Source organism: Rhamphochromis longiceps, linkage group LG13 (assembly GCF_057381845.1).
Source record: "Rhamphochromis longiceps isolate RC_006_pf linkage group LG13, R_longiceps_female_GT1.1, whole genome shotgun sequence".
In the NCBI taxonomy this organism is placed as follows: domain Eukaryota; kingdom Metazoa; phylum Chordata; class Actinopteri; order Cichliformes; family Cichlidae; genus Rhamphochromis; species Rhamphochromis longiceps.
In genome coordinates this window covers 6,013,486-6,035,588 of record NC_140569.1, presented here as the reverse complement: position 1 = coordinate 6,035,588, position 22,103 = coordinate 6,013,486, and the positions used below count along the sequence as shown (strand labels likewise).

General features: G+C 39.2%; 2 protein-coding genes across 4 annotated transcripts in view; one reads left to right on the top strand and one right to left on the bottom strand.

Moving 5' to 3' along the window:
- Positions 1-26: 26 nt before the first annotated feature.
- LOC146655274 (dual specificity protein phosphatase 19-like) lies at positions 27-22,003 on the bottom strand. 2 transcript variants are annotated; one of them, XM_085427272.1, is made up of 5 exons: positions 21,690-22,003; positions 19,675-19,927; positions 11,969-12,015; positions 9,665-9,817; positions 27-3,442 (listed from the first exon to the last, which is right to left on the bottom strand). In XM_085427272.1, exons 2-5 carry the CDS (start codon positions 19,901-19,903, stop codon positions 3,260-3,262), a joined length of 612 nt encoding a protein of 203 aa, XP_085283398.1. In that variant the 5' UTR covers positions 19,904-19,927; positions 21,690-22,003; the 3' UTR covers positions 27-3,259. The 2 variants fall into 2 exon arrangements, with proteins under 2 accessions (XP_085283398.1, XP_085283399.1); XM_085427273.1 differs by lacking the exon at positions 21,690-22,003 and adding an exon at positions 20,140-20,958.
- The window catches only part of nckap1 (NCK-associated protein 1), a 37,245-nt gene continuing 36,296 nt past the window's right edge, over positions 21,155-22,103 (top strand). The window contains exon 1 of one of the 2 annotated variants that reach the window (XM_085427270.1): positions 21,155-21,450. In XM_085427270.1, coding sequence (XP_085283396.1) covers positions 21,343-21,450 — 108 coding nt within the window. In that variant the 5' untranslated portion in view covers positions 21,155-21,342. The remainder of the gene's footprint in view (positions 21,451-22,103) is intronic. The other variant, XM_085427271.1, reaches the window with a different exon arrangement.

The window sequence follows — 22,103 nt, the reverse complement described above, 5'->3', positions numbered from 1 at the left end:
TTTTCCCTCCTGCAGATCGTTTTGGAGGTCTTCCACCAGCAACCACAATCTATTTTAATTTGTTCCAGCTCTTCCATTTCCTCTGGATCATTGCACTGATAGAAAACACTATGAATCAATTACACAGCCAAAACTCTGATTTTTGTTTGTTTGTTTATTTTGTGCATGCACACACGTTTCTGTTTACGTATACTAAAATAATACCTATCAGCCTATGATTATCATATAGCATGAATACAGTTGATAGCTAACTGTCACTATGACCAGACTAAACCATAAATCTTAACAAGAGGGAGTTTAAATAAAATAAATAATTTGTTTTAAGCCGCCTGCTTGTGTTTGTGCCAATCTACCCATCTCCTAATCGCAGACATGAAAACTTATTTTAAGAGGAAAACCTTCTATATAACCCCGATAAACACTTACATGGCTCATTTCATGCAGAAAAGTTGGAGCACTCATTGTACATCAGGGACATGAGACTCTGTGAGGCTTTATCCAGTTTTTCATATATATGATTTGTCCCCTTTTTCAAAGCACAAACACAATTTCAGCTCAGTAAAAATTATATTTTGGAAAAGTTTCATTGTAAATGTATTCAGAGACTCTGTAGTGCTGAGGTGTGCACAGGGAGGAACAGACTTCTGAAAATGCTGACGCAGACACGAAGGTTCACGTCCATATTAGGACTTAACAGTCATTTCATGTCCTTCACTCATCCACTATATCCTGTGAATCTGCAAATAAGCAAGCAATCTCCTGCGTCCTCTGTATACCAGCAAGCCCATGCTCAATTTAGGTAAATAAACGGTGACTTTAATGTGCTGCTAAAATGCTCATCTGCACACAGACAGTTTCATAACCAAGTTTAAAATTAAAATTGTATGATGATAGAGCCATTACACAACCTATCATTCTTAACACACTGATAGACTGTATATAAAGGATGGTTATGGTCACATTAGATTACCCATTGTAGTCTAAAAAAGACTTGATGAGCATCTTGATGGTTTGGGAGCAGATTTGTCAATCACATTGTTAGCATACCCTGGTTTATCTCCCTTTTTGATTCTAACTGTGTACATTGTTCACAAATTGAACATTTTGTTTTATTTATTAAGAACTAAAAATAGCAAATAAGATTCTAAACATCATCACAAACACATCAATCCTATAGCGCTTATATTCATGTGATACCAAAACCAGCAATGTTATTGATACGTTCGATATTTGGATCCATCTGCGCACCTCTAACCACCCCTAACTTAACAATAACAATAACTAAAAAGAAGCCTTTAACCCCTCCAGTAGACATTAATCAGTCTGCTGAGGAAGTGTTACAGGATCATGAGTCTGCACAAACTCTATTTGGAGCACTTTTGTTTGGAGTTGGTATCTTCTCCCTGTGCTTGTGCAGGTTTTCCCTGTGAGCTCTGAGCTTCACTATGAAAAACATGCTACATTAGGTCCTGTCACTGTGCACTTGATTAAAACACTGACTTACAGCTGGATTATGTCCTCAGAAACTGTACAATGGCTGCCCACTGCTGCTAATATAATACGGTTAAATGCAGTAAATGAGTTTCCCCGCAGGGATCAACAAATGATACCTTACTCTTACACACCGTAACCTGATGATGATGCTGAATTAAAAGTTAAGAGAATATAATGGTAACTCTTAACAGTTGTCAACATTTTATGCTAAACCATAAATGCAATCCTCAGTGCAACGCTAGAGGAAAAAGCCAAGCAAGCATTCAGGTAATTAGGATTCCTCCTTTGGGTGCAGTCTCGCTCCCATCCATCCAATACCCATTCAGATACTTCATTCTGGACCGCAGCGGTGGACCGAGACATTGAGATTACCATCCTTAGAACTCAATCTGCCTCAGTGCTCTGAGCTAATAGTCTAGCCTTAAAAATTACTTTTTAAAACTAGAGAAATCTGTGAGATAGTGAAGGAAATAAAGCAGTTATAGGGGCATATTCACTTGCTTTTGTGTTAGTTTGAACTCCCTAACATTGCTGATTAAGTTGTCTTACAAATATTACATTATATTTAAACTACACTGAGGTAATTTCAACACTCTGGACATGAATATGTAACAATAATCCGTTGTAAACGTTCTCAGCCAGCTGAACAACAAACACACATCTGGCCTGTAGCCTTTATATCCATTCAAACGGTGAACATTAGGATATAATACTTTTGTGTGCTGTGTGTTTGCAGTGTTAGGAGCTCACCCCAGCGGTATTTGTCGATTAGCATGCGAGCCAACTGGATTCTCCCTCATTATCTAACAAGCTAATTACAAGCTAATTATTTCAGGAGACCGGGGTTAGCACATCAACTTTGCAAAGTTGTGAAATTGATAGAGACAACGCTGCAGTGAGGGCAATCATTATAATTGATGGTGTACTTGTTTGTGTAGTTGAGAAAGGTATCAAGTAGTACCTCAGGAAAACCGGTGCGTCTTTAATTAGAAGACAATCTATACTGCAAAGCAAATAGCTGTGTCTAACATTAACAAATCAAATAGTAAGTCAATTTCCCAGTAGAGCTTTAACCATATTTTTTCAACTGTATTACAAAGAGACAATGCTGAAGTTTAAAAATAACACACTTACTAGCACTAGGCATGCAAATGTTTATTACTTATCGGCAGATTCATTTACATAAAAATCAAAACTGCAATGTTTCAAGGGGAGCCACATGTAAAATCAAATGCTCATGTTCTTCCTCTGCCCTGTAGACATATTTGTCTTTTTAGACTGTTTTAGTGTGAGTCAAACAGTTTGGGAGATACTGACTACAGAAATGTCTGCTGTTTCTTACTATAATGGAATTAAATGGCAGTTGCCATATGGTGTTTTAATGAAGACTTAAAACACTCAGAGGCGATGTCTCGTTCCAGAAATATTGGCCTGGTTAGGCAGGCCATGTCATTTTATAAAGGAACTATCTTGTTTTTGCTTTCTACATCTGCCAACCTAAACAAGCATGCAGCTAGCTAACAGTGCTGCTCAACACAGTAGGACACCCGTCACCCTGTCACAAGCATGAGCGTCATTAGAAGTAGCTGAAAACTATCTCCTGGAAAGTGAAATGGTTGGCGAGTGTAATTGAGTAGAAAGAAAATAGTTCCCACATAAAAATGTTTGTGATGTTATCACAGGGCAAAGACTTCCCATTAGTGCTCCAGTTATAATTTTGATTTTGTCACACAGTTTTAAAAGCAAAAAACAGACTTTTAGACCCTTAGGATTTGTATTTCTGTAACTGCTGATAAAAGCCGGGGTTTGGGCGAATCGATGGCCTCGCCAGCTTAACCTGGCTGTATGCATCATCAAATGAAAGCTCCTCCCTCAGCATCAGATACCCAATCACGATGGAGGAAGAGCGGGACACGCCAGCGTTACAGTGGACCAGCACCACACCGCCCTGTGGAAAGAGAATGTGACTGTAAGACCAAAAACAGACACAGTAAACATTAAGAAAAGTCAGGATTTCACATCTCGACTTCAATCACAACCTGTCCTCATGGTAAATTAAAATTACTAAAGAAAATATATAACACTCTAAACATAAAATTGGTCAGTTTCAAACAACCATTTAGCCATTTACAAGATCAGTTTGAGGCTTTAAGGCATTTAAAAACCATGAAAACTAGTACACAGTTATTCAAAACAATTATCTGTTCCTTAGCAAGTCTTAAAAGTAGAAACAACGTCAGGTGCTGGGTCTGTGACCGAGCATTTTCAGTTTATTTTGTATTTTTGATTTCTTATTCTTCTTAGTCTTATTCTAGTTTAGGTTTCCAGTCTACTCTTGTCTTCTGTGTCAATATGTCATGTGTTTCTTGTCCGCATGTCTCATGTTGTCAAGCCTGTGTTGTCATATCTAAGTCTCTCCATGTTTCCTGTTTTATTTTGAAAGTCTTGTGTTTCTTTGTTCAATGTGTTTAGTTTTACTCTATCCCTGTGACGTTGTTATGTTAATTTGTGTCAGCTGTTTCCTCATGTGTTTCCACTTCCCCTTAACACCTCCTGTGTGTATTTAGTGTGTGTGTTTTCATTCAGTGTTTGTCAGGTTGTCTGTGTTTGCTCCCATCACGTCACATCAAGTTCCATGTACTTCATGATTCTGCTCAGGTTGTGTCCTTGTGTTTTGTTTTGTTTTTTTTCCTCATCACAGTTTCTCGCACGTTCCTGGTCAGAATCATGTTCATATCTGTTGTCATAGTTATTATAGTTGAATTATAGTTACCACAGTTTAATTTCCCCAGTTTAGGTTTTACTTTAGTTTTCGCCCCTGTTCGCTTTTTGCTTTATTTTTGTACTCATGTTTAATCAGCCTGAATAAACGGCTCGTCTTTTATTTGAAACGCAGTTCCGTCTCCTTCCGTGTCTGCAATTGGGTCCCACTATTCACTCAAGACACAGTCAGCTCCTGCTGACAGCGGCAAACAATCTCATATGAACAACAAGACTTAGTATTTTAAACTGTATTCATTTAACAAAAATCAATGCAGATGCCAAAATGCAGGAGTGTGTGAAAAACTAAGACCATCTTTAGCACCATTTGTTTTCTCTAGGACTTGTTGTGGAACAATTTTGTTCTTTGTCCCGTCACAGCATTTCAATTGGGTTGAGGTGTACACTTTGGTTTTAAGCTTCCCTGGGAATTAAAAGGGTGAATAGCCGTCAGCTGCTGGTAATCAGATGCACCTGATGAACTGATGATCAGAAAGTGTGACCACCTCTATAAATGCACGTTTCATCTGCAGCATTCTCGTGTGTGTGTTAACATGATGCAAAGGAGGACAGACATCGGCAATGATGTTAAAGAAGCAACTGTTGCTGCCCATCAATCTGGGAAGGGCTTTAAGGCCATTTCCAAAGAATTTTACGTCCATTATTCCACAATGAACAAGATCATTCTTCTGCAAAGGATCTAATTATTTTTTATTATGTCCTGACATGTGAAACCTTAGAAATGAAAGATATGCTTTCTTAGACATGCTTTCTTTTTCACATGACCGTATGGCTGAGGTTTCTACTCCCCACTTCAGTAAAACAGAGTTAAGTAAAAGCATTACACTGAAGTACAAGGGTGACTCTAAGTTCACAAAGATCACTTTGTCTCTAAAGAAGAAATCTGTCAACTAAAACAAAATTTTAAAAAGAATTTGAATGGTATAAATAAAACTTTGATTCACAAAAGATTTTCATACGACGATTTCTCTTAATGTTAGCGCACAAAGTGAGCTTTTTATGTGGCCACATACCGGTCGTGAGTAAAGGTGAATAAATACGTTTTTATGCTATTTATTAAAGCTTAAAGATAAATTTCACTGTATTTTGTATTTTGTTATTTTCTGATTTCTTAATATTCCTGAAGGAGCATTAGACGGATGATGTAGAGCGAGTTGAGAGAGAGCAAATCTGCATCTGGGACTGTGTGAGAATGTGTCAAAAATTTGCACTGTGATACATATTAATGTTGATGTAATTATTTTACTGCCTAAAGTGCCTTGCTGGAAATATTTTTTAAAAGTCTAGCCACATCTTGCGTGCAGGCCCACGGCTCACTTCTGAAGCTCAGTGTATTGACACTTTTTTGTCTCTTTTATTCACAGCGAAATCTCCCGTCGCACAATGAAGTCTCTTTCCAGGCTGAAATTAAGTGGAACTGAACGTGTGAGTGCAGTTTTGATTTTTACTGTCCATCAGTACCCAGGAAGGAGAGGATATTTAAATGATCTTGCTGCAAGTGGCATGCTATCAGAGTGCTTTCTTTTTTTTTTTTTTTAAATATAACAATATCCAGCAGTTCCACTGGGAAAAATACAATTTATTGAAGTGCACACAGAACAATATCTGTATTGTGCTGTATAAGACCTCTCTTTTATAAGTTTCCATCTTTCAGAATGGTTGATCTGCCCTTATAATATCTGTGCTGGTGTCTTCAGTCAGCATTGTTACATATTAGGTCTTGTTTTCCTTCTTTACAAAAGAAAACTACAGAAAACTTCTGCAGACTGAAAATTGCCTGAGCTACATAATCCATCACAGCAAACACAGAGACTTAATTTGGTTTTGTCAGTGTTTCTTGTTTTGCTGTTATTTCATTGCGCTCCAGTTGAGTGTTTTCATATCAGCGCTCACATCACATTATGTTCTGCTTACGGTCAATACACACACACACACACACACACACACACACACACACACACACACACACACACACACACACACACACACACACACACAAGCAGAAAGAGATGCAAGTCCGTGCCAAATAATCCCTTCAAAAGTATTTCATACAACATGTAAAATCACTGAGGAGAAAATTGAGTTAAAGCACACAAAATGTTACTTTGCAGACTACATTAGATGACCCCAGCATAAGCTTTTAAAAGGTAATCAGGCCTGCTACCTCACCTTTGTGCTGAGTTGCAGATAACTGCCTCCTGTAGATGTGTGTAAATGCATCACAGTGAGGCAGCAGAATAGCTGTGTGCGCACACTGACATGTTAAATTAGCCAGCAGATATGAAAGAAGGCATTTTCAGGCTGCATGAATCTCCTCAGGGAAGGTAGATGCAGGAGTTTTTAAATAGATCAGATTTTCTTTTTTTTATGTTGGTGTTGTTTTTCATTTTCATTTAATCTGGCAAAACCATAAAAGCTGACAAGTTTGTCGTTTATATGTACCAATCAGCCACAACATTAAAACCACCTGCTTAATACTGTGCATCGTTCCCTCTGCCTGCCAAATCAGCTCTGACCTGTTAAGGCATGAACTCCACAGACGTCTGAAGCTGTCAGGCACTGAGACATTAGCAGCAGATCCTTTAATTCCTCTAGGTTGCAAGGTGGGGTTTGAGGCCTGGGAAATAGCAAAGCCAAGTCGACACCATGGGTGCTTTGTCATGTTCCTGAAATCATTTGTAATTTAGTTTTGCAGAACAGTTGCATTATCAAGCTCAGAGAGGCCACAAGAGTCGCAAAAGGGGTGTACATAGACACCAGTGTCCAGGCAGGCGGTAACACACACGGACTGATCGTCTACTTGATAATACAGAAGCTAAAATAATAAATCTTATTTATTACCTGATCTAATAATAAGAGGAAGCTCGTTCAACAGCGGTGCAACTAAAACAGCAACAATGTGGATCCCCTTCATTTTAAGCCTGGACCGTGGAATCAGTGGCAGCCATTGATTCTCTGATCCGAAGGGTTCGGGCGCAGAAACAGGGGGTTAAGAGTTCTGAGATATTAAGTGGAGCCATACCATGTAGTGGTTTAAAAGCAATCAATAAAATCCTAAATTGGATTCTGTAGGAATGGGAAGCCAGGGTAATTCTGCGAGGACTGGAGTAATGTATTCGATGGGTTTGTGAAGAGCTTTGCTGCAGTGTTTTGTACTAACTATAGACGACCAACTGCTGCATCATTGAGGCACGTGCGAATGAACTGTGCTATTTTAATGAGCAGGAATTGATTGTGGGTAAGATGTCCTGTAACATGAAATTTAAAGTTCTTGTCAAAAAAATTTAACAGAGCATTTTCAATTCAGCATTTCTAAGCATACTAATTTTTTTTTTTAATTGTTCTTGGAAAACATCAGTTTTATTTTCACACAATTACAACAACAAAAAATACCAGGGTGAATATTATTACCCCCCTGATAAACTGACCTTTTTATTGAGCCATAGAACAAACCACTGCTGTGCAATGATGTGAACTTTGTAATGCTCAAAGCTTTTAAAATCAAGTTAAAACTTTCATTGTACTCGCAGTATAAAAACTTCAGCAAGGGTTTGAGTTGTCACTTGAGAAAGCACCTTGCCAAAAACAAAAGAAATCAGCTTAGACTTGAGAAAAAGAATTATTGATGCTCACAAAGGAGGAGATGGATATACAAAGTTATCACAGCATTTCCAAGTGCCAAAAACAGGAGTGAGAAGTATCATCACGAAATTCAAAGACAGCCACAAAGTACAGAACAAGCCTGACAGAGGTAGGAAGCAAAATATTTCAAAGACTCTAGAATGAAAACTGGTGAAAGATGTGTCTAAAGACCCCAGAACAACTGCCAAGACTAGTGAATGACTTAGGCAAATCAGGGATTGTAGTCACAGAGAAGACAATCACTAGAACACTTCACAGGAATAGACTGCAAGGCAGCAGACCAACAAAACTCCACTTCTGCACTTCAAGCCAGACTGAAATATGTTAACGATAACCCGGAGAAAGATTATGCTCACTGGAAGCGCGCCCTTTAGTCCGATGAGACGAAACTAGAGCTCTTATGTTTGGAGAAAGAAGGAAGAGGCTTAAGACCCTAGTAACACTGTCCCCACAGTGAAATATGGTGGTGGAAGTATTATGCTGTGGGGATGCTTCAGTGCATCCGGAACTGGGAATCTCATCAAGATGGAAGAAAACATAAAGAAAGAAGAAGATGTGGAGATTTGTAAAGGAAGCTTCAAGCAGTCTGCAGAAAAATTGGGTCTGGTTCATCAGCCTTCATCTTCCAAGTTGTTTTTTCACAATTTAGGAATAATTTAATCAGAAATCAACATTATCTACCCAAAACATGCACCTGGTGAACTCCAAGGTGAATCCTACTGACAAAGTCCTGACTTGTATCCCACTGAAAATAGTTGAGGTAAACTGAAGACCAATGTCCATGCCAGAAGACCATCAAATCTGAAGAAGCTTGAGATATTGGCCAAAGAAAAATGGGTAGGGAAAGCTGAGGATGTGCAACACTCGTTGAAGCAAAAAAGGATACACAATTGACTATTAACATCATCATTAGAAACCATTTTGTTTGTGTGAGGAAGTAAAATAATGTAAGCTGTCAAAATAAAAGTAGCATGTTTGGGAAAAGCTGGTTTAAATATTGCTTGCTTTTTTTAGTCTCTGGGAAGAAAATTAGCCCAACGTCATTTATTCCATGGCCCAGTTCTGATGCTCTTGTGTTCACTGCAGGCATCGTTGGTGATGGACAACGAGAAGCATGGGTGGGCACTGTGACCACTCTGCGGATACACAGGTATCTGTGATCCTGTTGACATTCACCAGCCCTCCCGCCTTGGCCCACTTATGGTAAAGAAAATAAAGAATTAAGGGGCAAGGGGAGTAGGGGTAATATTCCCAGAATAACTCAGATTTTAGATCTAGATTAAAGTTATAAATTCACATGAAAGAAAATGCACATACGTATTGATAAAAAACAACAGCTTTCTTAAGTTTTCTTAAAAGGGATTTTTGGTTAGATGTCTGATATAAAGTTTGTGGATAATAAAGGCTGCAGACATTTAAAGTTATTAAAAGCGTGACATTAAATGCATTAATGTCACGCCTTTTAGCCTAACATCAGTCTTTCATGTCTTGCGATTGCATTTTATGCTTCAAAAAGATATTGGAGAAATTTGTGGAGTTCATCTTGCTGAACACAAAGTGTAAGTGTCAAAAACTTTACATCCCATAGGGCTTATTTCTGTAATAATCATAAGTTTATGGATAGTCAGTTGAGCCAAAGCAATGCCAGGGTTGGCCTGCAAAGAACATCATCTCTGCAGAACTCTGCCGCCATAACTGCCATCCACGTATAGAAGTGGATGACTTTATTCTAACTGTGTGTACGTACCTGTTCCCGAGTCTGATCTATGAAGGACCTGCACTCCTCGAAGTAGGAAGTGATCTCGGTTTCTGGGAGGTCCAGGATCTGGAGCGTCTTATAGACCATCTTATCTGGGAACAGGTTATCGACTCCATATGCAACATTTAGCACATGAGATACCTGACAGAGGGGACATGGGGAAGAGGGAGTGGGTGCAGAGACATGAAACTCCTTGAGCAAATGACCCCTGAGCATTGACTTGCTTTAAAAGCTCTTTTTGCCTTGACGGAAGAGTAAGAGAGATATTCTGTCAGCCATATTGATGACATGACACAAGCTGAATGTGACTGAGAGAGGGCAGAGGCACAGGGAGAAAGAAGGAAAGGGGAGAGAGATGGAGAGGAAAGGGTGAGGAAAGCAAGAGGGAGCGAGTGTAGGCAGGGAAGAAGACAGATGGCTCCAATTCATTTTGCAGTATCTGTCTACTCTCACTTAAATTTAGCTTACCTCAGAGGGCTAAATTCTCTCCTCCGTTACATCTCAGCGTCGCATTAATGTGCTCTGCTTTTAGACTACTTGTATCATCTAACATCCTCTTCCGCGTTAAGAGACAAGTTAGGCGTTACACTATATTTTTTATTATTGACAACAAATCCCATTAAAGGCCAAAATCAACAGTGAAATGATCCTTCTCGGAAGTATTGTGTGTGTATCAAAGTCTGATAAATCTCATTCCAGTATGCCAGAGAGCTATATTATTGCCTAAAAAGTATTAAAAACATATCAAACACACACAGTGTGGTTTATTTTCTGTCCTGCTGCTACAGTAAATACTTTCACACTTAATATATATAAATCTGTAGCTGTAAATAGTCCCAACAGATGTACTTATTCCTCCTATTCAAGTAATGTTGGCTAAAAGTGAAAGTGAGCCTCGTTTTAGAGAAGTTTTGAGTCTTGCCACACAAGGTAAAAAGAAACATTTTTACCTTGTTAATTGATTGAGCTTTTAAAATATCCCTGTATGTTCCGATTAGATAACAATAATTTTTTCATTATTACAGATATTCCTTGGTGGATAAAATGCACTTTTGACAAACCACAGTTAATGTAGTTGCTGCCTACAGTGGATTTTCAAAATAAAGAAAATGACATACGGCACAATGATGATAAATAATAGAATTATGTCTGCATGCTAAATGTCTGGCTTTTGACATCCACGTGGGAGTTTTTTGTAGATGGAAAAGTGAATAGGAAGGCAAACGCAGTTAGACTTCAAGCAGTAGAAAATGTGCCTGCAATAAGCCAGACAACCAGAGAGTTGATCACTATCAAAACCATGACTACAGGAAACCAACCAAGCACCAGATGTCTACTGGGTGCTGTTTTCTTTGGCTAAACCTGCCTGGAGCAACTAGGCCTTTAAAAACACATTACATCAAAATATGACATTTTTAGAGTGTGTCTTTAGTTTTATTGATATTTGATCAACCCAGCATCTAGTACAGACAGACAAACTATTGAAGGATGGCAATAGTTTGACAAAACACGCTTCTGTCATTTATATACATCAACGTGTGACTTGGGGTTCTAACTGGGTAATGGATGGTTTGCAAAGCTGCCTCCTGGCTAAAAGTAGGAATCTGTAGGTTGTTTCATGATTGTCCATAGGAGTTCTAAAAATAAGACTACTCTTCACCTTTCACTTTTTAACCAAATCTGCTATCCAGTATATTCTTGCTGGGTTGGGAAATGGACGTTCTACTCTCTGTAGCATCATATCTATAATATGTCCGTTTTACAGTGAGTAGATCTGACATTCTGCCAGTCTCAATGTGAGATTTACCAACAAAATACTCCACTGCAGTGTTTAAAGGCATTGTTCTACTGGTAAGAGCAGGTTTTTATAAAGTGCCTTTGGGCAGGCTGTCAAATCTCCTGAGTTTAATAGCTATCTAAGAAAACCTGAATTTAGACAGCCAAGGTTTCATCCTAGAAACAGGAAGTGAAGGTATTCGTAATCTCTCCAATTCATCATCCTGAGAGTGCACAGGCAGCAATATGCCCATGCCTGGGAGCAGCCACTGCAGAGAAGGACTAGTCACATTTCACTGATGTGGAGGAGCAGCGCTGAGACTTACTGTAATCATTTACTCCCTCTACTGTGCTAAACTGTCACTGCATGAGTCATGAAGCTCCTCTGGCTATTCGCTGGCTGCTGCTGACCCGCAGGAAAGCTCAGCTACATAGCTGCCTCTAATCTCATGTCACTACACATGCTATCACAACAAAGCAAGGGCATGCCCGCCCTATTGATCCCTCTGCACTGACCTTATATCTCTGCAGGGTGTCAATGTCGTGGGCTGCATCCTGAGAGCCTGAAAAGACAGAAACAACTCGATAAGAAGGCAGACAGATGGGGCATACATCTGCCTACCAAGTGTGTTTAAATAAAGCTTCCTGTAGCATGATGATAATTCCTCAGCCGTAAAACTGCTTAAACCAATTTAATAATAGAAATATTTTCAGCACACTGTGTTTATTTACACCTCTGAGAAGTAAAATGTACCATTTGGTCATATTTCTTTACTGGGGTGCTGCTTTTTTGAGTAAAACTTGAATTTTCACAACTAAAAGCAATGCCAGACACTGTGACTGAATGATCTAAAGAAGTGACTTTGGGTTGTGGGGAAACAAGGCAAGGTATTTCCTGGCATTTAATAGATTACAGATGATCAAACAGACCAGGAAACAGCAACTATCTCATGAAAAGGACACCTTTGACCCTATCGATATGAGGATGTTTTAAAGCGGTGCCAAGTTTTGCAGGGAAAGCAAAAGCTGAAGGATATCAGCAACAATATCACTTCGTAAGAAAACATGCAGACACAAAACCCTTTTTGAACAGCCGCAGTACCAAGCGGGGAAGATATCAGTCAGCAAAAACCAAGAGCAAAACGGCTTAAAGCTACAGAAAAAATCTGGGATAGGAATCAGATGATTTGTGTATGTAGTCACACTCGACTAGGCTTAAAAACTGCTGAAATACAGTAGCTATTCAGAGTTATCTGTCACTGCAGAGAAGGAAGTTCATGATTCTTTTTGCGAGAAGAGACAATTTCATGACAATAAACCTTCATCAGCAAAATTTGAAAAGAAATAATGCAGCATAGAGTGTAGGTGGAAAACTGCATTATTATCATTACTATCATTATCATTATTATTATTATATACATATACATAAATTAGCAGATATATATATTCCCTATCACTCTCCCACTCACAAACCCTTTTAATTGTTACTTTATTATAGCTGCTGCTCACTTGTCCCCACCTAAATCACCTCACTGTATCTAAAATAAATGGAACTGATCATGCTCATCAACTGAACACAGAGAGGGACTGAGAACAAGTCAGGGTGGATCACGGGACATTTGAATATTTAGTGAGAAACAGAACACCGGTCAAGAAATCACTGGCTGCGTATATTTAAGCTTATAAGCAGCGCTGTGGAGTCATCCATATGGAGTTACATGCAAAATAACACAGTGAGCAAGGCTGATAATTGAAAAGCATTGAAACCCATTTTGCTAATTGGGAAACCAAATATTTAGATACTTTACATAAGTAAATGGAATACTACAAAAGTTTTGGCAATCACATACAATGTATGTACTGTGACTGTTTTCATTACTTTATTTGTATATCATGGTAATGGATTCATTAATGTGTATATTACTTTAATGTTGCAGTAGGAGAAGATTTTAATTACTATGTATGTATATTAATTACTGTATATTGCCTGAAACTTTCAACTATAATAACAGAGAATTGTATAGCAGAAGATTTATAGTTTAAAATGAGCAAAATAGTAATTATTTAAAGCTTGAAAATAATGGTATGAAGAACAAAAACAGTATTTGCATCCAAAAACTGTTAAGTAGAATGACCTGGAAATACAAGTACTGTAAAGTACTTGAGTAAATGTAGTCAGTTTACACGTCACTAGTGGCCCTATCTTTACCAGTGGTGATAGCACATGCATGTATGTGACATGTGGGCTACTTTGTGTTTGTGGTGGTGTTGCTTCTTTGTTCCTTTGCGTATGCCACAGGAAATACACACATTCATTTAAAGAATATTTTTGTAGTGCCATTTCTGAGTTTTGTAAATTGTCATGCATACATTTTTCATCATGGTCAGAGGAACTGTAGGAGAAGGGACAGGTAGATTGTTCACAGAGCTGGAGGAAAGGGTAGTGATCAAGGCAGTGGCTTTACCCTTTCCAGGACAAGTCATTCTTTTAACCAGTGAACATTCCACTGACGTGCATAGGAAGGATGTGAGAATAACTGAAAGCAAATTACTCCAGGGTGAACTAAGACCAAAGCAAGAAAGAAATCACAACTAGCTTTCTAAAGCAAACCAAATCAGACAATCAGCATATGAGGGAAGCCTTTATGAGGAACACTTACAAAACCTGCTGAAGTGAAGGCAGTGAAAGAATTCTGTCCCTACTAAACTGGCTCATTCCTCAGGGTCTGGTTTTGAAAGGGAGCAAACCCCCTGGGCCAGCCTCTTCCTATGGAGCTCTGAAGTTGATTCAAAAAGGACCAAAATCAGAGAGAATAAATTAAAATATCTCCACACAAATGACAGCAAGTGGAAAATATGGTGTTAATCACACAGGGGTGATTTTAATAAAGATAATCTTTAATTAAAAAATGATATTCCGCCGCCCTTGGCATTCTAGAGCTCCAGGCGGTGCCCTGTCCCTGCCTCTCTGCCAGTGGCAGGGACCAACACACTACTTACCCCGACTGATTTATTATCATTACTTGTAGCCGTGATGGAGGTGGTAAGAATGATTACTTTGGCATTTTTTCCACCACCTTCCCACCTCTTCTGATGCAACCCCCTGGTCAGACATTGTGGGACACAAGCAGGTATAGATATAATGATTCAGTCTTGTTTGTTTTGTATTTGTTTTGTGTCTCTGCAATATCCTTGACCATGCTTATTGTTTTGCAGGCAATAAAGTAAAAAACAAAAAGGCAACAGCACTCCAGTTTCAACTGAGAAAGGAAATCACGCAGGGAGACAGTTAAAATGGAGCAATGATCTCTTTCCATTTGTCAAATAACTCCTCATGAAGACAGCAGTGGAAGTCTTGAGTAGCAGGAGCTGGGTAATTATGTGAGGGAGACATATGGGCAGGAAGCAGAATATGATGGAAGCACTTGCTCCAGACTTTCCAGGGTGGATTCTCAGCTTACTGTCTTCAAAGTAGCAACATTTGCACTCTTTGCATTAGCCAATCCACTTTTACGTAATGCCAAACTCATGGTGCTGAGATGCACATCTAAAGCCAAAGGATTGAGCGTGTGTTTGGAAATAAGCCTGCTCCGGCCCATATGTCTCATCAGTATAGAAGGAGACGATTTACACTGACACATCTGTGAAAGGATGCCAGGATTTTTAGAGCACTTTTTAAATAAGAGTCTGACAGGGGACCTTGTTCAGCGAGTCTGCTAAAGAAGAGTAGACAGATGTCCATCATATTTTTAGTGGTGTGTGGCAGATGTTATTAAAAAATCAATAGACTCAATGTGCTGGTGTTATTAAAGCAGAGGTAGACATGTTTTTAACTTATAATAAATTATTATTATTGCACAGTATAATAGCCAACTGAATATTAATGTGGTCAACAATTAGACTGGCTCTCACCGAGAAGAGGAAAGCACTTTTATTTCCTGTAGTTTTCCCCACGTAGCTGACATGGTGGAAAGTGGAAACAAAGTAACGGTGGATACAATCCGCCAAAAGAAAACGAGCTCTGTTGTTAAAAGGGAAGGCATAAGGTGAAGTGGTAGAGTCACAGAAACCAAAAGTAAAATAAAAGTGAGTATCAAATTAATGGAGAGAGCTCCCCAACATGAGAGGGTTCAAAAACAGCGTTTAGTTGTTACTGTTTCTGTTGTAACAATTACTGCACAGGGGATGAAGACACATTAAAGTTAGGCCCCAGTCATATAGCCTTAGAGGTAAGTTGAAAACCGCCAGTTGCGAGGTTAAAATGTGTAATGCACGATTATCTGCCAGCTGGTTTTTGGCCACTACTGCAAAATCAATCGCTAAAGCCTCATTTATGCAGACCTAGAGAGTTGTCTGTGAACCCAAAGCAACACAACATGCCACTGGCTAAAGAAACTCGAGAACAGATGAGAACCAAAGTGATCTATCAGTCTGGAACGGGTGACAAAGCCATCAAGGAGAAAACTGATGGTGAACCTTCCCAGGAGAAGTCGGCCTATGAAGATTACAACAAGAACGCACCCACAACTCATCCAGGAGGTCACAAAAGAGCCCAGACCTGCAATAAATGAAATCATCATTGAAAAAATGTATTTTGTATTTACTCGGGTTATCAGTGTCTAATATTAAAATTTGTTTAATGGCCTGAAACATTCTAGTGTGACAAATATGACAAAAAACAAGGAAGTCAGGAAGGAGAGAAATACTTTCTTTCATCACTGTACATTTCCCCCGTAGCAACTGAGGGTGCCAGAGCGTCACCAACTGGTCTCCAGGCCTGTGTGACTGAGGTTTTGCCACTTTCATTTTTTAGTTGGCAGACTTTGCCCCAAAACCTTTAAATTAAGTCGATACTTCTTCTATTGATTTTCACTGCATTTCCATTTAGTTATTTTTGTATATCATTATTACATGTTTCTGCTTATCAGTGAAAATTGTATCTGTGTTATTAATTGGTGAGGGAGAATCCTCCCTTAAAGCGACATGTACCATGAAAAAAACTGCAGATCATCCCAATGAATACCCCGCACACACACAGAGAATAACTTCTCTGCTCTTGCCTGCAGATGTTGTTGTAGATGCATTTGAATCAATAATGGGAAAAAAGAGTCCATTTTTATTCTAAAAATAATGAGATTTGGAAAAAATGTGTCTTAATCGATTGCTATTTTTTATATTTTTATCTCCATCCTGTCTCTTAAAAACTAGAAGAGGAACAATCTTTGCCTCCATAGATCAGATGCACTACACACGGTCATTTTTAGGTCTCCAGATAAAGGAAGGGAATTTCTCCTACAGTATGTGTGTGAGGGATTTTTCTTGAAGACTTTTTTTGGGCGTTTCTTTTCAAAAGATGTTCAAGGCCACGGTCAAAGGAAAATAATGTTAGTTTAAGCCAGTGGCTGTAATACTACTACTACTAATAAAAATGAGAATAATAAATTGCATTTATTGAATTATTTAAAGTAAAATGTTCTGTTTCAAGATTCCAAAGTTGCTCATATGAGATACTTCCTATGTTTTATTACCTTCAGTCAAACACAAATCAGTTCAACATTGCATTTGCTTGAAAGATCAAAAATATTAAGCACCAGCACATAGCTAGACTGGAAACAGGGGGATGCCGTCAGCCTTTCTACACGTTAAAAATAGAAGCTCAACAAATTTTCTACAGCACTAGAGACATTTGGGTTAAATGAAAAACACGCAAACCTGTAGGTTTATTTTAATTTTAGAATGTTGCCAGGCATACTATTATACTATGACTCTTCTTTGGCTATAGCTTCATATTAAATGCATCTAAAAGGGGGAACGAATGTCATTTCCATGACCTGACACTCTGCAAGAAATATAAAATCGTAAAACGTTTTTTTTGTTTACTTTTTTAACTGATATTGTGGAGATATAGGAGCTGGTTTAAATTGGATGATATCTATGTGTATGTCAAAATATAATAACTGTCAGTGGATTGTAGCCAGAGGACAGCAACACATTGTAAATATTAGCAATATCACAGCATCACGCCAAAGACAACTGAGGGAGTCTGCACAAAGCCTTCAGAGAGGAACTCGCCTCCAGCCTGACAGAGCTGTACTGTACTCTATTTACAGAATATACAATGAAAATCTGTCACAAGAGCACTGAAAAAAACAGAGATACTCTCACAGGCAGTTACAAAAATATCAGAGAACTATTAACACATGCCCTATCATCCTGTACAGTGTGATAACAGGTTGATGTGACCACTGAGGTACTTTGGGGAATGAAAACAGGTTTTAATGTTTGAAGCGCATGGATCACTGTATGGAAGAGAGTCACCTCTGTTGAGCCAGACAGATGTAATATTTTATTGATCCCTGCTGAGAAACTCTCTCGTCGATTGTTTCTCGCAGTGAGGTCAAAGCGCAGCGTTAGTTACAGATGTGAACAGCACCTCAGAGCAGGGTGGGAATTCAATGTCAAGCTCAAGGACGCTTCAGGATGGATGCATGCTGACATGTGGAAAGCTGCATCCTCCAGCTAAACGGGCAAGTCAACATTTATCTTTGGACAAATTGAAAATTAACAACAATGATTTATCCATTATTAGGAATTAATAATGTTAAGTCATTGCCACAGTAACTGGATCTGCACAGAGACATTATAAGAGTCCTGAATTTAAATCTGTGGGAAGGTTCAGCAACAGTAAAGATGGTGGTAGAGGTAAAATGTCCATGTGGAAAAAAAAGCTTTTTAAAATCTTGTTTTGGGGCAAAATCACATCAACTTCTTATTTCTGTCCATGTTATACCATTTACTGTATATTGAATCCTGCTATGAAAAGCCTGTGTGCTGTCCAGTTGTATCACTGTGTGAAAAGCATGGCTAATATTCCAGTAAATGTACCATTAGAGAGTGGGTGACATGCATCCTGCATGCTCTGTCCAGGCAGCTTCTTCATGTAAAGTACACAGAGTACTTCCGGAAGTGCATATGCTTCTGAAGTGGACTATTTTCTCCCAAGTGTTAGACGTGACAAAGGAGAAGCGTGGAAAATATCTGCCGCTTATTCTCCTCAAATTGTTTGTTCACGTGTGAAAACTGAGGGACGCTGCATGCTCATACAATAACTTGTCAGTTACAACAGAGCCATGTGACTCAGAGTTATTCAACCCCGCTGCCCTAAAGAACGCTTTATATATATATATATATAAATGTTTGCACAGCTGAAGGCCCTTACTATGCGCCTGTGATGGTTTTACTTTAACTATGTTGTTTTACACAGGTTAGCCTCACAGCAAGGAGGTCCTGGTTTGAATCCACCATCTGACCAGGGCCATTCTGTCTTGATTTTTTTTAAGGCTTTAGCTTTGATAAGGCCAGTGAAGACTGACAGGAAAGTGGAGGGAAGAGAGAGGGGAAGACATGCGGCAAAGGGCCGCAGGTTGGACTCGAACCCGGGTCATCCGCTCTCAGCCTTGTGGCATATGGTCGCCTGCTCGTTCCAGCGATCTCAACCGGCGCACCACACTAGACTCTTTTAAGACTCAGAAGCCAATAGGTGAAATCGACTGAGAAAACTGAGCAATTATGCTTGACAGGATATTGACTTACAAATCACAAGATAGCCACATACCCTGTTTTATCACTAATTTTACGCTAAACTGGATGACAATTTAGAAAATGACCATCATGCTCTGTTAAATGAGTCTTGAACCTAGCGACTGAGACCACAAACCCATCAGGAAAGGGTTTACTGAGCTTACAGAAAAAGTGAGAAGTAGGGCTGTTTTTCCATAGACTTCTAGACAACTTGAATTATTTTTGCCCCCTGCCAGCCATGAGAAAGAATACAGGTTTACAACACTTCTGCAGCTACTTTACTTGTTAGACCCAGATACTGTGTCAATTTCTGTTGAACCTATGCATATTCCCAGATTCACTGTTTTCTGTTGAGGGTTCCTAAAATAGATTTGCATGCTTTAATATTCAAAATGCAAAACTGCTGACACTCTATGTGTAATCAGCAGACAGCGATGAGAGATTTCTGTGTTATGTTTTGTGAAAATATTGGTGCATATCAGACAATCTATATGCAGATATATACGTGTGATAGGCCAATAGGTCAACTGCTAATAATGCCCAACAGATATATCGATCTGGTTCTAGAATAGTGCAATCATGTGGTGGGATTAGCACTGAAAAAAAAAAAGCATTTGTAAGAATGGTGCTACAGAGATTACCCAGCAGGAGGAACGGTCTGATGACACCAACTTGGAGGTCCAGGCTGTTATCTTCTACAAATCCACACCCATTTCCATCCTCCAGCTCTTCAACCAGCTCCACATCTCCCTCTCCTCCATCACTCCTCCTCTCCAGTAGCTTTTTGCCTGTCACTGTGGTAACACGCGTGCACTGTTTCTTCAGTCGGTCTTTCGCGAAGCCGTGGATCTCCTGAGCCAGTGAATGCATCTCAACAAAGTTTACAAGACTGGCCTGAAACATGCAAACGTATATTTAGCTGAAGCATTAAGTTTGTAATTGATTTGTTAAGTATTGGTAATGTATAGTTACACAAACTGGGCTAAAACTGTGTATGCCACAAGAAATGTTAAACTGAAAAGGGAAGGCACTGATGTCTGTAACAAGTGAAGCTGATGTCTGAATGTAAACACATCACACGTTAGTTTCTCTACTTTTGTACTAACCTGGTTTAAATGGACTGGATTCAATCAAATTTCCGCAAAAGATTAGACCGCTGTTGCCTTAAAAGGGCTTTATGCCATCGCTGCAGTAGAATCTCACATTATCACAGCTTTATTTTTTTTAATACAAGATAAAAAAAAAATTTAAAAAACGAAACAATCTGTGAGAAAGTGTAAGCTCCTGCGACTGACAGCTGAATCGGAAGCTACGTCACAATGTGATACGTTCAAATGCTCAAAATAAAATAGTAAATTTGTTAGATTTTTAAAGGCCCGGTTTGACTGCTAGAAAATTATACTTCTACTTAATATTTTTTTTTATCTCTGTTTATTGCATTTATTTTGATTTTGAACTATTTTTCATCTTTTTTTTTTGCCCTGTCATATTCTATTTGGTTTTATTGAGTCATATACTCTTCTACTTATTTTTTAATAGCTGCAATGAGCAGAGGTAGTGATAGTGAAACCTGCTATGACATATGATTAGGAGATGATGGCACAAACAGAAAGGACAGGAGGTTGAGCTGGAGGTGGCAGAGTTGAAGATGCTAAGATTTTCATTGGGTGTGACCAGGATGATCAGGATTTTATTTTATTTTTTTAAACGAGTACATCTCAGGGACAGCTCTGGTTGAAGGGTTTGGAGACAAAGTTAGAAAGGCAAGGATGAGATGGTTTTGATATGTACAGAGGAGGAGGAGTGGATATAATGGAAAAAGGATGTTGAAGATAAGATAAGAAGAAAAGGAAGAGCCCAGGGAAGGGAACATACAGACGGTTGATGTGACAGACCCCTATTCTACTTATTTAAACTACTTTGTTATGAGCTGTTAATGTTTAGGTGGTGTACCAAATGAATTTGCCAACTTCTGTTATAAAAACAAATCTTAGCATCATCTGGAAGTATACGCTAAGTCTTTAAAATAAAAAAATTAACGAGGGTCCGTGAACGCAGCATTAGCCAGCCTCGTTGTGAAAACCAGGACAACTCCTCATCCAGGGAACGAAAAAAAAAAAAAAAGAAAAACAGGCAGGGAGACGGTGGGGTGGAGTACAGGAAGCTGGTTGAACATGGGCGAAATTTAATCTAATAACGACATAAATCATAGTTTCCATTTCTTCCCTATTTTTACGGAACAAGACTGCGGAGATTTGTGGAATTTTTACTGGATTGCTTTGGAGATTTAGGCGAACAGCGAGGAGAAGATGTCTCGGGGAGTGATCCAGCCCAGCCAGCAGAAACTGGCAGAAAAACTCACCATCCTCAACGACAGAGGCATCGGGATGCTGACCCGTGTTTACAATATTAAAAAGGTTCGCACACACACGCAAGGCTGTGCCCCCCATTGATCGCATACAAGTCTTTGAACAGATTATTTATTTATTTTTTACGGACATCCCAAATTAACATCAGGGAGATATATGGGATTAGCTAGCACTGATTGCTACTCTCACGGCATGAGCAGTTAGAAGACTTTTAGGTCTCATTTTAGACATTAGGCATTATTATTATTTTACTAACTGCGTGTTTATGTGCGTCAAACGACACTTACGTTATCCCTTTGGTATCCCTGGAAGCAGGTTGTGGGCACAGCTAGCCACTAGCTGTCGCGTTAGCTTGCGGTAAAGCTGGCCATTGGATTTACGACGTGAACTGATTTTCGGTTAGATTAATCAAAATGGGAGTTGATTGTAATGGGTAGCGCGATAAACAAAAAGAACCGAAACAGCCAAACAAGCCCCTTAAATCCCTGGGCCTGCGTTAGTGGTGGAAGCTAGCTGCCGTCGTTGGCCGCTATAATGGCGGCTGCTGCTAGTTAAGCTAACTGCTAATGAAGCTAGGAGTCGGGCGTCGTCTCCCCTCCACCAAGAGCTAAAACGCCAAACTCCAGCTGCAGGCAGCCTGTTAGTTCACCCCAGTCACTGACATATACATAACCGAACTCGATGCTTTTTTCAGACCTAGC